Source organism: Sciurus vulgaris, assembly GCF_902686455.1.
Source record: "Sciurus vulgaris genome assembly, chromosome: 3".
In the NCBI taxonomy this organism is placed as follows: Eukaryota; Metazoa; Chordata; class Mammalia; order Rodentia; family Sciuridae; genus Sciurus; species Sciurus vulgaris.
This window is the reverse complement of record NC_136463.1, coordinates 32,408,469-32,422,834: the sequence shown is the minus strand read 5'-3', so window position 1 is coordinate 32,422,834 and position 14,366 is coordinate 32,408,469. Positions and strand designations below refer to the sequence as shown.

Genomic DNA, 14,366 nt, shown 5'->3' with positions numbered 1-14,366 from the left:
CCTTCCTTCCTTTCTTTCTTTCTTTCTTTCTTTCTTTCTTTCTTTCTTTCTTTCTTTCCCCTCCCTCCCTCCCTCCCTCCCTCTCTTCCTTCCTTCCTTCCTTCCTTCCTTCCTTCCTTCCTTCCTTCCTTCCTTCCTTCCTTCCTTCCTTCCTTCTTCCTCTCCTCTCCTCTCCTTTTCCTTTTCCTTTTCCTTTTCCTTTTCCTTCTTTTTTAAAGATAGAGAGAGCCAAGGTATGTAAAACCCTAAGTCTAAAAACAGGAACAAGCTCTCCAGGACCCAAAATGGGGCCCTGCCAGTTCTCCTGTATGGCTGCTGCTGATTCACGCGGATTTGCTGGGTTGACCTGACCAAAGCCTCTCTCCTGCCAACACGATCCCTGCAGTCCAAGCTTCCTATAGATCATTAGGTTGAGCAAAGTCAATGAGTGGACTCCATTAGCATGCCAGAGGGTGCCCCTGGAGCAGACCTGCTCTTGCCCCCTTGCCTCTGTGTGGACATCCTCAGGGTTCCCTGCTCTCCAGCCCAGGTGCAGCACCTTCACCTGTCATCAGCACCTTCCAGCTGAGCATGCGGGATGGCTAGGTGGTGTCCCTGGGGCTCTCCAGGGGACTTGCCCAGCTGCTCTGTTCAATGCTTGCTTCCCGCTTCTGCTCCCCGCACACCTCCCACTCACCTGGTGCCTCACCCCTCTCCTCTCACTTTGGCGGACACGCTGCTCCCTACTTCATAAAGAAACGAGGAGCTCCTGAAGGGACACTGTGTTTCTCCTTCTGGGGTCATGGCCCAGCCCTGTTCTGCACTCTTCCTCTGCTCCTCTCCTTTTGGTGTGAAGGACCACATGCCTCCCTCCGGTCTGGAGCAGGCCTCCAGGTAGATCCTGAATGCCAGCCCTCTGCCTCTCTTCCAGAACCACTCCGGCTTTTCTCTGGCATCTCCAGACTCCGCCTCTCTCCTGGGTGGTGGTCATTCTCTGCAGGACTCACGCAGACTCTGTTATCACTGCATTGGAACAACAGCCCTTCCTTGAGACCACATCTCCTCAAAAGCAGTGATCTCTTTATTGTTCTTCACAGTCACAAACCTGGAAGCCGCGGTCGCAGCCTGCCGCCTCCACTTCCGCTCCTCCACCTGTCCCCACTGGCCTCTGAGCCTCCACCGAAGCAAGGCTGTCTGGGGTGATGGATAAGATTCATCTACACACAGACGGCAGGTCGCTTGAGGTTAATCTGGTGACCTCATAAAATAGAGATGTTATGGATATATGTGATATATGTATATGATATATAACATACATATATATATACACATCGCACATATATATATATACATCGCACATATGTATAAGATGTATGTGATATACTTACACACTAAGCTCATGGATCACTTCCATTTGAGGTTTCAGGTGGGTAGAGCTCACCTGAGCTTTAAGGATGGGTACTTTAGCTAAATACTGTGAAGTAGAAGGACATCCAGAAGCCTAAAATGTTCAAAATGCTGCTGGCTGCCCCATGACTTTGCACCGGAGTGGTGGGTGGCTGGGATGCACCCCTGAGAACTGTGGCATGTTACAGCAGGAAGCAACTTCAGAGGTCTCCCATCTGTCCCAGCTATGGTGGCCAAAGGCCTTTGCTCTGAAGAATGAACACCGGGCTATTGCCAGTGACTGCCGAGATGATTCTGAAGTTCCTTCATGTTCAGAGGAAAAAGCCAACACAATTACTGATGAACCCCAAGACTCTGTAGGAAACAGGGTGTCCGAATGCCATTCGCCTGGCATCTCTGATCTCGTCCATTTGCTTCACTGAAAAGCCAAGGGAAGTAAGATCTGGGGGTGGGAGGGAAATAATTCTTCTGAGGTCTTCATTTGTAATTCCAGGTGTGTCAGAGCCGAGAGGGAAGGAAAAACGTGCTTCCCAGTCATGTAGCAAGACTATGGCACACCTGGAATTAGAATAAAAACCACGTGATTTCTTTCCTGTGCTCTTTTTTTTTTTTTTTTTTTTTTTTTTTTCTTCAGACTAAGCATCTGGGAAACTGGTGCATCTGAATGATCGGGGCTGGGGGTACAGCTCAGTTGGTGGAGTGCTTGCCTTGCAAGCACAGGCCCTGGGTGAACGAGCGATCGTGGAGGTGAGAGGGAAACTCTGTAAGTTTTCCAGCAGGGAGACTGCACTGAGATGAGGGTGAAGTGTGTGGGGTGGACAGTCGTGTGGGAAGCAGAGGCAGGAAGGGCGTGATGGATTCCAAAGTGGACTTGGGAATGGGGGGAGATGACAGGGATGGGCGAGTGTGCTTACTACTGAGGAGGAAGAATTCTTACTGCTATTAACAACGCTGACAGTGCTGTTCATAACCAGGATCAAACACTGTTCTAGAAAGTGAAGTTGAAAAGAACATTTCCCCCAGAAAGGCCAGACTAATCCCATGTCTAAACAATGCTGGGATGCTGTACTCCAGGCTGCAATTGCTTGTTTCTCCGAGTGCCAAACACCCCTAAGAAAACTAGAAAAACGAGCCCAACATCTGAGTGTTTGGTCTATGTGACGCCAACTATTCCACAGGGCTGATTCAGACACAAGCGGGCATCTTGTACTGACATTTTGTAGATTCCACTAGGACTCCGAAGAGTTTGGGAAACATAGGAGATGCCCTATCTCATTCAAATAAAATGCTGCTTAGAACAGCAACGGGTCTATGTAACAACAGTCTATGTAACACAGAAGAGCAGCCTACGGGATGGCAAGCAGAGTGGCATGGAACATCGACTCTCTGGGTAGGTTTGAAATATTTTATAAAAGATAGGTGCTACAGTCAGCTATGGGCTAGAGAAGGATGACATGTGATGGACTGGACATAGAGCACCTATCACCTTGGGGGAATCTGCATGCAGGTCTATCCAACTTTGAAATGTTTAATAGAATAACAGGTGCAGAGTAGGTAGGTACTCAACATCGGTGCAGAGTAGGTAGGTACTCAACATCAATTTTCATTCCATGATATTGACACAGAGCTCAAAGCTCGTGAGGCACCTTGAGTGAAGCCCATTCTGTCTGATGAGAATCACGTCAGGTCGGCTCTGAAGCATTAACTTAACTTGCCCAGAGCCACCCAGCTAGTAAATAGTGGGATCCAGGTTTGAACCTGTGCCTTCTGGCTCTAAGTCTGATGTACTTTTCACCACACTATAATAATGAGCATATTATGTATATTACCATTTCTCCTTAGCAGGCTATAATTTTGGCAGTCCATACTAGATTTTATTTTCCACCGTGGCTTGTGCGATAGTTACCACCACTGAGTATTTTTTAGCAGGCTGAGTGGATTTTTATGGAGAAACAAATAGGTGTGCGATCCTGAGAAATAGGCTGAACTGTACCGTGCGAGGCCCAGGAGGAACCCGCGTGGATCACACACTGTTTTCAACTTGTCCTCTGGTGGGCTTAAGTCAAGGTACTCTGCAATTTTCAAATAAGGAGGCTTTCATAACTTCCAGATGGTTGGGATTAAGAAAACTGTGCTTTCAATTTTCATTTTCATTCATTTATTTGTTCACTAAACCATTCATCTGTCCATTAGACATTAATCAGGTCCCAGGTACTATGCTAAGGGCGGGAGAAAAGAGGTGATGTATAGAATCACAACCCTCATGGAGCTTACAGTTTGGGTAAAAACAGACAAACCAACAATGAAGCACAAGAACAGATACCATGGGGACTGGCAGGGTATTATGGGATGTTCAGGATGGGCATCTGAGTGGGACCAAGGAACAGGGAAATGAGCACAGAAGATTCCCAGAAGATCTGTGGACTGGACTGAGACACAAAGCATCCTCGGAGGTCATCGAGGGTACAGATAATGGTGTGCAATGAAGGTCTATTCTAGCCCAAGGGATCAGCATATGCAAAAGTGAACAGAGTGTAAGGTCAGAGCAGAGGAGTATACAAGACAAGGCTGGAGGTATGGACAGACCACAGATTATGAGAGGTCTTAGAATCCTCATGTTTTACTGTTTGATTCAGGTATGGGAGTATTCTTTTACTCCAAAGTCATGCCCACACTGCTGATCCAGATTCCTCCAAATTCCATGATTGTGTGCAAACACAACCATGCACACACATGTTATGCCTATACACTCACTAAAGAACAATAAAAGGCTGTTGCATACCTAGCTGGTTTCTTCTTTGTGGATAAATTTGGTGCCCTCATTCACAGAGCCTGTGTGTGTTCTGTTTGCCTTCTGGGAATAGTGGATTCATATTCACAGCATTGGAAAGGAAAGAAAAGGCAGGCAAACACTGAGACAGAGCTGGGTGGACATGTCGCCATGGACAGCCAGGCCTCAGCACTCAAGATGTCATCAGGGCACACTGTCTCTAAACATTCAGGTGCAAGCTACCTCTCAGCTGCTTGCTGTGTGGACACCTGCTCCCCCAGAGTTCATCTTTCCAAGGAAACCGTAGAGAATGAGGCCTAGGGAAAGTGGCCGCAGGTCATGGAAGAAGACCACAGATGTGTGTTGAGAAATTGTGAATCATAGAATCATAAACTATGAGTTGGATGTTTTAAGCAGCAAGTTAAACACCCCAGGAGACAGCCAGGGCTTTCTGTATCACTCCATGACTACTACTTGCTTCGTGTATTGCTCAAGGCTGGATGGGGAGTCTAAACAGTGGCCAGAATCCAAGAGAAAATCTGTATGTGTAGCGGAGGTTATAACGAGTCATTTCTGCTTGGCTCCATTCTTAGAAAAATCTCTCCGTAAACTTTCATAGGCAAAATTGGCATCTCAGATACAAAGCGGTTACCAGTTCTCATCTGTCAAGGTTTAAATGTGTGTTTAACGATGGAGGGGAGAAAACCTGTTTATCTCAATTTTAATAAGGTCCACCAGCAAATCTGGAACATTGAATATCTCTGTGGACTTTCAGAAATGGTGATTCCATTTTCATTAAGAGCGCTGTAGGACGCAATGGGCGTTCGTCACTGGAGATATCCGCTCACTGTGTTTACAGTATGTGAGGATCGGCGCAATTTTGCCTTCTCACCCAAATTCATATGCCAAGGTCCTAACTCCTGGTACTCTGGAATATAGTCATCTTTTGGGATCTGCAGGGGATTAGTTCCAGAACCTCATGGACACCCAAATCTGTGCTGCTCAAGTCCTTTATATAAAATAGTACAGTATTTGCATAGAACCCATATGTATTTTCCAATATACATTAAATCATCCTAGGTTAGTAATAATACCTAATACAATGTCAATGAAATACAGATAGCTGTTACACTGTATTGTTTAGGGAATAATGACAAGGAAAACTCTCTATATCTATTCAGTACAGATGAAAAGAAAATTTTCCCAAGTATTTTCCATATGAGGTTAGTTGAGTCCGCGGATGTGGAACTTGTGGATACAGAGGGCAGAGTATACAACTATATTTGGATACGTAAGTGGAACTAGGATAAAAATAATGATAGAAACTTATTCATGATGTTGACCAACGAGGCTGCTAAATGCTCCTACCCCAGATCTGCATTGCTGACTGTTTTCTGCATTTTTTTCAATCACTGTTGTCCAACATTCCAGTGGATTTTGAGATCGGCCCCACGTCTTCTATAAATTGTTCTATTTTAAGTTAGAACATCACATTTTCTCTAGCTTGCAAGCGATTATTTTTTCAAATTCAGTCCACACATTTTTTTCCTACTGAAATTTAAAAGTTAATAAAATTTGCATTTAAAATGTTTTCCTTGCTGGTTCTTTTATTCTCCTATGTAGGTTTTATACATTCACTCATTATTCGATAAATGCTGTTACTGAACACTTAGAAATGAGTTACTTCAGATATGATTAAGTCGCATTAAGTAGAGTCTGTATAAATTTACACTGACAGCTCAAATGAGGAAAGTGGAAAACTCCATTTAAACTTAGAGACTTTTAAGTGAGACTTTTAAGTGTTTGTGGAGCAACTACTGTGTACAAAGGTTAGTATCAAAATAATACAGAGGAGGATACAAAAGACATAGCTTGCTGCCCTGTACGGCACTTACTAGGGCTTTCTCAGACACATCAGACAGTTGGCAAAAAGGAGACAAGTTCCTCACTGAGATCAAACCTTAAGAAAATGAGAAAAGTCATTCTGAATCCTCCTACCCCAGATAATGTTACTGCAAGAGAATCTGTTATGTTTACAGTGCACTGAACACTTCAACACCGATCTCATTTGGTCCTCACAGCAAGTCTCTTCCATGTGTACTGGGGATATTTTCGGGATTCAGAGGAGGAAACTCAGCCTGACAAAAGTTAGGAACTTCCCAGCATCCTTTGCAGTCCTTAAAGTGACACATAAACTCCTTTTAATTTTATTTGCCCATTGTCACCCCCACCATCTCAAGTGTTAGAGGCCAAAAGAATCCTCTTGTCCCCTTCAAAAGAGTCAACAAAATAGAACAACTTTGCCCCCAGCCTGAATGGTCTTAGAACTGGTATACCATGTGCCAAGTTTTCTGTCATCTCCTGGGTTTGGACCTTTATTTTATTTGGTTATTCCATCCTTACCATTAAGACATTGATACTGTTTTATTTCTAATTCTGGGGGCTGTGAACTTTGGTAGCAGGCTACTGAGATTAGAATTGCAAAATAAATCAATAGACATCTTCCATGGAATTCACTGCAATGGGAGTTTATAATTATCATTACTTGGCTCCGAGCCTCATTTAACGGACGCCAATCGGCAGCTCTCATCGCTTATAAAAGTTTCCATAAGACAAAACATAAGAGCTCAGTTCCATTTTTCCCTGGGATTCTTTATCTCTTACGAGCATCAGTAATCAAAATGGCATTTACTAGCTTGGCAAATGAATAAATCTTTAGTTTCCCACAAATTCAGTTGTAGGCATTGAGCTCTCCTAAAGTTTCCATAGCAAACAGACAGCTGAGTGTTGTGAGAAAGAAAGAAAGAAAGAGAAAAAAAGAGAGAAAGAAAGAAAGTCTAGTTAGCTACCAGGAAAAACAGTATAACAAGGACCACACTGACCCTACATTAGTTTCCTATGACTTGCAGAGTTTGTAATTTTTATCATTTACCTTTCTCTCCACTACACCAATTCCTAGGGGAGGGTTCATTTTTTATTCATTCTGAAAGTTCACCATCAATCATCCTCTTAAAGAGCTTGCCAGAAACTTGGACAGAACCTCATAATAAAATTGCACAGACAGAGGACTAATTGATTTCTATAAATAATGTTTAGCTGTAAAGATATGAAAGGTGGTTAGAACCACATGTATTAATCTCCCTTTTGCTCCATCTGCGTCTGCAAGAGCAGACTGTACCTTGACAAAGTACCCTGACTATTTCGCCCTGCAAACACACAGCAGGAGATTAACACCAGATGGCCCACCCCTCCCATCTCCCTGCCCTGCCCTCCCGCCTGGCCCCCACCTCCTCTGGCCAAATCCTCTAATTACCCTCCCCCCACCGCCCCCCCCCCCCAGTTTAGATCCTATAATTTAAAAATTCTATTTCCATTACCATCCCTGCTCTGACAACATGCGGAGAAAATGGATAGCCCTCCATTTCTCTCGGCCCCTCCAGCTTTCTGTCCAACAGACAAAAATACAACCCAAACCCCAGATGCAAAAGCATTTAATCAGACTGTGAGACTGATAATGTTGGCAAAAAAGTTGGAGTTACCAGTGCTACTGTATTCCTGATGGGCACGTCTTGGAAAGGAGGAGGTCAGAGGTTAGAGAGGGTTTTGGCGGACACTCTCACACATTACCATCTTCCATCACCTTGCACAAAAACGCTCAGTAGTCACCACTTGTTCACACCATCTAAGATGGGAACAAAATTATATCTAGGGAAACATATTTGATCTGGACAAAGATAATGCTAATGATTTCATATTTATTCAAAAGAACTTACCAAAACACCATCTGCTGGGCCAACCATGATATGCTAAAATCAAAAGCAAGTTACAGCCATGGCTAGGAGTGCATGGTAGGTGTCCAATCCTAAGTTACAAATATTAGGTCACTGCAGACTCAGAGGCTGATTCATAAGGACACCATCTTAGCCTGGTCATCAATTAGTTGGTTCCGATCCTAACTAAACACCAAGCAAAAATGCCATGACTTAGCATTGAATATCATTTTTTTTTCTTTTGGCTATAGATTAAGTATAAAATAAATGATTATTTTTATTTGGGACAGAGAGAAAATTGTCACACTGGGCAGATTTCAACAAAATCGGTCTCTTTTTTTTTTTTTCCTAGACATCTCCTAGATGGTGGTAGATAGATATTTTCCATAAATAAAAGTGCTGGTAATATTTTTAATGGGACAACACAAATGAGTCAATTGTTTTAAAGAAAGCAATTCCACATCAGTCTACTTCTGATAGCTTTAACTATTTCTGATGATTATCATACTTGAAATACGGCAGTAATTTTAAATACTTTCACGGGTACCTTCTTTTTCTGTAGCTTTTCATGCAAGGCAGATTGAACTTCCTCAAGTTTTTATTTTAGGGGGAAAATGCATGCTGTGTTTTATAATTTTAAGTCTCAGTGAAGTTAACCACACTTATAAAAGATCATTTATTTTTAGCGTGGGCTCCTTCTATAACATTCACTTCCTCTCCACATGCTGATTAGTGTCTGTCTACCCCTTGAATCTGCTAGCTCCATTCACTTCAGATTTCTTATTCTGATGGTAAGTTCCCAGAAGGCAGGGATTGTTCGAGGGCCCCTTGCTTTGCTTAGCCTGCCTTGGGCCTTCATGAAGGCTACGAGCCTTCATCTCAGCCTGCGGGGTTTTAGATTTGCTGGCCTTTTCTTATATTTCCATTCACTATTTCTGTGATGGCTGTCACCTCAACTAAGCACCATTGTGGAAGAACACAAATGGAAGGGAAGAGTGGATTAAGCCTAGAGAAGTTTCCTTCCTTCCTTTTGCTTTTCTGAAAGGTCTCGGGTGGGCCGGACAAGCCCTCGTTGGAACTGAGCCGTCATGCCACTTGACCTACTTCTAGGCATCAGGTGAGATAACCTTGGGGTGTTTGTGGGGGCAGTTGCTCCGGCTGTGGATTAGCTGGAGCGTGAGGGGAGGGACTGACCCAACGGAGTCCATGCTCTTCAGATGGCCGAAGCATTCCGAGCAAGGGAAAAACGAGCACATCTGTTCATTGGATCAGTGGATGGAGACGACACAGCTCTGAAACACCATGGCTGATGGGTCTGGTGGATTATTTAGCATTCCAAAAAGCTGGGGTATTCTCCATGTAGGCTGGTTGGAAAGTTAAGAGTGCCAGGAAATACAGGGCACTGTATTTCTATCACCTGGAGTTGAAGAACTGTGGAACCCAGTTTTCGCTGCCTAAGGCAACAAGACGAAGCCTGAAGGCAGGAGCTGAGAGAAACACCCAGGGGTGAAGGGGAGGCTTGTAGCCTACGCATCCAATCAAGGGAAGCCTCCACTGCTTCTCCACTTGCCTATGGGTCTACCCCTCTAAATGGATCCTCAAACACTAGAGTAAAACCTGGAAGTTGGGCATTAATTACTTACTGGGATTGAATACATTGGGATTAATTAATGAATTAATAATGGAATAATGGGATTGAATGCTCATGGTGTCCTTGTTGAGGGGTTTACTTAAGTGCATTAATGGAAACTCAGAGATCAAAGAGATTGACACTAACCTATGGGCTTCCTGAATGCCAGGCAGGGACAGACCCCTTGGCAAGACACCAGTCCCCACACACTCTTAAGTCTTAAGAGTGTCTTAAGAGAGGAAGGAGGAGCCTTCAAATAGGCCCATAAGCATTAGAATAAGCAAATGCAAATTCTCTCTGAGAATAAGCAATATTCTTTTCCCAGTGTGCTGCCCATGGTCCTGGGGGACACAAGCTTTGTGTCTCTTTTTGGCCTTCCCAGGTGACCAGTGCTCTTCTTCTGGCTTCTACAGGGGTCTGTCACTATCATATCCCACCAGGACTGGGCCCTGCCAGGAGAATCTTCATCCTGCTGCTGCAGGGAGCTGGCCCTTGCTAGCTGGCGACACACGAGCTAAAAACAATAACGCCAGGCCAATTAAGGGAGCACAACAGTGTAGATTGGGGTTGGCAGACTGTATCTGTAAAGGGCCAGCAAGTAAACATTTTAGCCTTTGTGGGCCAGACAGTCTTTGTGGCAGCTACTCAACCGTGCTGTCAAATTGCGAAAGCAGCCATAGAAAGTGCGTAAATGAATGAGCATGGCTGTGTTTCAATAAAACATTATTTATAAATCCAGAAGCTGGATTTGGCCAGGAGGCCAGAGTTGGCTGATTCCTAATGTAGAAAAAAAAAAAAATATATTAGCAGCAAAGAACCTGGGCCCCCAGTTTCAGTCCTGGGCTCGGCCGACTGCCTGTCCTTGCACAAGTCACCTCGTCTCTTCCTTCCCCATCTCTGCCTACTCCCTCAAAGGGAACAAGGGAGCACACGTGAGGCTCACGTGCCTGACACCTCCAGAGGTCTTGCTCATCTGTGGCCGTTGGAGCAAAGGTGCTGGGGTTTGTTCTGAAAACGATGGTCCTCAATTCAAGCATCTGCTGAGAGATGGCAGTCTCTCTCTGCTGTGATCTTCACAACTTGCTGAGGCAGCTCTTTATAGATGAGCAATCAGGGAAGGTATATGACACGCACAAGTTACACAGTGGTACATCGCAAGCTTGGGATGCAATCGAGGTTCATCTGATCACATTCAAGTTTTCCCGACACCATGTGACTTCCCACAAAGGATGCTTAGTTTGTTTCACTCTAACCAGTCACGTGGCAGATCTGGTCTCTGGAACACATTTCTCTCCATAGTTCTGGAGTGATCAGCTATTCTCACTTTTGGGTAAAAATGTGTGTCCAGTGACTTCCCATCAGTCTCCACCATGTCCTTCAAGGCCCCTAAGACCTGCGCTACCTCGCAGCAACTCTCTGACCCCCTCGCTACTTCACTGGCTCTGTCTCAGCCCCGGGCACCTTCTTTGCCTTGAACATGCCAAGCCAACTCCTGCCGAAGAGCCTTGCGCCTGTGGTCCCCCAGCCTGGAGCGGCACTATCTCCTGGTGTCAGCTGGGCTTGTTCCTCACTTCACTGATGCCCCAACTTTAAACATGACCTTCTCAAAGGGAACTCTTCCCACCCCAGAAGACAGGAAAGTTCTTAGCCTCCAATGATGACCTGCTGACTGCTGACTGAATGAAAAAGTATACCGGAATGAGGTGACGGCATGGCTGCCTGGGGACCAGCCGCTCACCACTCCAAGGGCAGAGTCAGATGTGCCAGGGGTGAGAAGCCTTATTTCCTTGTCCCCAAGATAGCGTGCCTGCTTCTATCAGAACAAGTCAGGGTCTTACTTTGTCTCATTCTTCAAAATTACCCAGTGCAGGAGATGACACGAAAATTGAGAAAAACTAGGTTTATAACACTGAATGTCAGAATTACAAAGGATTTGCGAGGTCATCTGAGGCCTGGCACCGTCCAGTTTCCATTCTCTGAGCTTTTCTGCTCTTCTTCCTCCTCAGTCTCTAGTGTCCTTCGCTGCTGTTCCTGAGCACACTGGCCTCCCCCTCCCAAATCTTCTTCCTCAGGTTGGACTTCAGATAAGTACATTTGGTGGGGAAACACCATTCTTATCCAAATTCTGTCACTTGAAGAATGAAAGCTGAAATAGCTCGGGTGAGATACCTCTGCTAATTAACGTCCCATCTGAGTCCAGAGTCCAGGTCACGTGATTACATCATAACTGGCTCCACCCTTCATGCAACAGATGGTAAAGGTAAGCAGCCAGCAGTTTACCAGGCCCACTCTGGAATTAACCCAATTCTATATGCATCCAAGATGCACCTGACCCTGGGTTTGGTTAGATCTGGGGTGCAACAATGAAAACAGTTCAGTACCTGTCTTCAAAGAGTTTTCTGGAAGACTGAACACAGAATGAAAGAAATAAGCTTTTTTTTTTTTTTTTTTTTTTTTTTTTTTTAAATTGTAATGTTAGTTAACAGGATAAGGCAGTAACTAGTTTAAACCCAGAGCACTTTAAAACACTTGTCTCAGAGCCTACATAAAGTTCTGCTTAGGCCTCTCTCTAAATGTAATTTTAAAAATGAAAAAGAAGGAAGGAGAGAAGGAGAGGAGGGAGGGAGGCAGGGAAGGAAAGAGAAAAGAAGGGGTAAATGAATGAAGCTCTAACCTTTGCCTTTCAACACTTACTTACACTCATCTCTGCTTCTTTCAAAGACTGTGAGCGGGAGGGTCATTGTATAGCAGCCTTTTAACACAGTTCTCTTCCTCTCTGGAGTCCTGGGGTGAAAGGGAGGAGCTGAGCCATATCTCTTCCCCTCAGTATCCCCCACCAGGCCCTCAGCTGGGCTTCAATGCTAAACTTCTGAATTAGTATAGAAACTTTTGATTTCTATTAACCAAGTCAATAATGGACATTTTCTCCATCAACCAAAGTCACATCTCAAGTCTCCTGAGCCAACCTGGGTCTGTAACCAGGATTCAAATACCTACACAGTCCACAGAGAAATGAGCTGCTACAAGAAAAGGTCACTCCCAACCTTAGAACAAATCTTTCTTGTCAGTCTTCTTGACCAAAAAGTCAAAAGGGAGAGAGAAAGACAGACAGAGCATGCCGGCACACACTGGCAGAAATAATGAGCAAGTTTTGGCACTGACCTGGTAATAAGCAATCCCTGGTGGTCTTTATATTTATAGAAATGAAAAGCCAAAGACAGGAGAGAAAGCAGAAAACACTTGCCTCTAGAAGCCTCTTTACTTCAGTCCCTCCCCATCCTCCCACCTCCCAAAAAACAAAGGCACACTTCACAGCCCCAAACTACTTTCTATCAAGACTTGCCTGTGTGGACAGAAACGAAACCAGCTTTCCCTCCTCCCGACCAGGGATGCTCACCAGCTTGTGCGCGAATTCACTCACCCACTCAACTCACATTCTCCTGCCTGTTGAATGCAAAACAATTGTCTCCAAATGCCAGTTACGAGATTCAGAACTGTTGCTTTCCTACCCTGGTTAGAGACGCCTCCATGAGAGACGCACACGGGGGTAAGCTCTGGAGTTGAAAGAGGCCTGAGGCTGGAGGAAAACCCCTTCGCCAGCGTCCACAAGGTCCCGTTGCCAAGGGAACCCTGGCTTTGTCCAGGGAGGCTGAGCATGGCCGCCTCTCCCACGGCCTGGCTCCAGGAGAGCCCAGATCGCCAGGCAGGGTCATGAGGAGAGGCAGGGGAAGCGCTGCACATGCTTCTCAACAAAGACACCGCTTTCAAGGAATGAAAGAAATGGTGGGAAATAATGTCCCGGGAGATGCCCGGTGGAGAGGGCATGCGCAATGATGATGCTGAGGTCAGATCTGAGTTGGCCTCTGTGCCCAGAAAGGAGTGCGGTTCCAATATATGTCTGACAGGAGACTGAGTGGGGATGGGAGAGAGCCCGGGGAGTGTTTCTGGCTCCTTTTGTGTATGTCGAATGTTAATCAGGTAAACAATGACTTAGTTAAGATGCTAGAGTCCCAGAAAATGTTGGTGCTCCATAAAACCTTTACTGTCTAAATGGCTGCTGAAGGAGAACCTGTCTGCAGCGCCTTGTCTGTCCAGCAGGGCATGAAGATCCATGCCTGACAGATGGAGCAGCTGAGACTCCAAGGCAGGGAATGAAGAGCAGGGGAGGGGAGGCTGGAGATCAGAGCCCATGACCCTTGTCCATGATGCCTTTTTTAAAATAGAGAATTCAAGGGAAATCTCTATGCAGAGGATGCTGTAAAACAGAAAAACCTTGCAAATAAATGAAGAGAAGCAGTAACTAGTACCTCCATACCTGATTTGGGCTAAAGATAGAGCAAGACTTTTCACACTGAATTAGACTCTGATGTATCAAAAAAAATGATACACATACACACACACACACACACACACACACACACACAAACACACAAGTGAGCACATACACACATTCGTATGCCCAATATCCTTAAGATGATGTGTCTGTGTTATTCATCTTCTGAGGCTCAGCTCTGGTATCAGTGGCTCCAGGAAGTTTCCACCACTATTCCTATGCTCAGCTTCCACAGCAGTTTCTGCAGATCTTCCTCTTAACACTTATCATGCTGATTAAGTAATGAGCATATGTGTATATAATCACAGGGAGAGCCCTTGTATTAGTTTGCTTTCTGTTGTTATAGCAAAATACCTGAGGCTGGGTCCTTTATAAAGAAAAGATCAATTTAGCTCAGTTTCTGTGCCACTGACTGCTGTTTATGAAGTCCCCATGGCAGATGGCATCGTGGCAAGAGCATGTTTGAAAGGGAGAAAT

The 14,366-nt window shown here is 45.0% G+C and overlaps 1 protein-coding gene across 1 annotated transcript in view; it reads right to left on the bottom strand.

Moving 5' to 3' along the window:
- The window catches only part of ANKFN1 (ankyrin repeat and fibronectin type III domain containing 1), a 564,723-nt gene extending 550,783 nt beyond the window's left edge, over positions 1 to 13,940 (bottom strand). Inside the window, exon 1 of the mRNA XM_079131399.1 lies at positions 13,066 to 13,940. Within this exon, the coding sequence (XP_078987525.1) occupies positions 13,066 to 13,269 (204 nt within the window). The 5' untranslated portion in view covers positions 13,270 to 13,940. The remainder of the gene's footprint in view (positions 1 to 13,065) is intronic.
- Between the last annotated feature and the right edge of the window lie 426 nt (positions 13,941 to 14,366).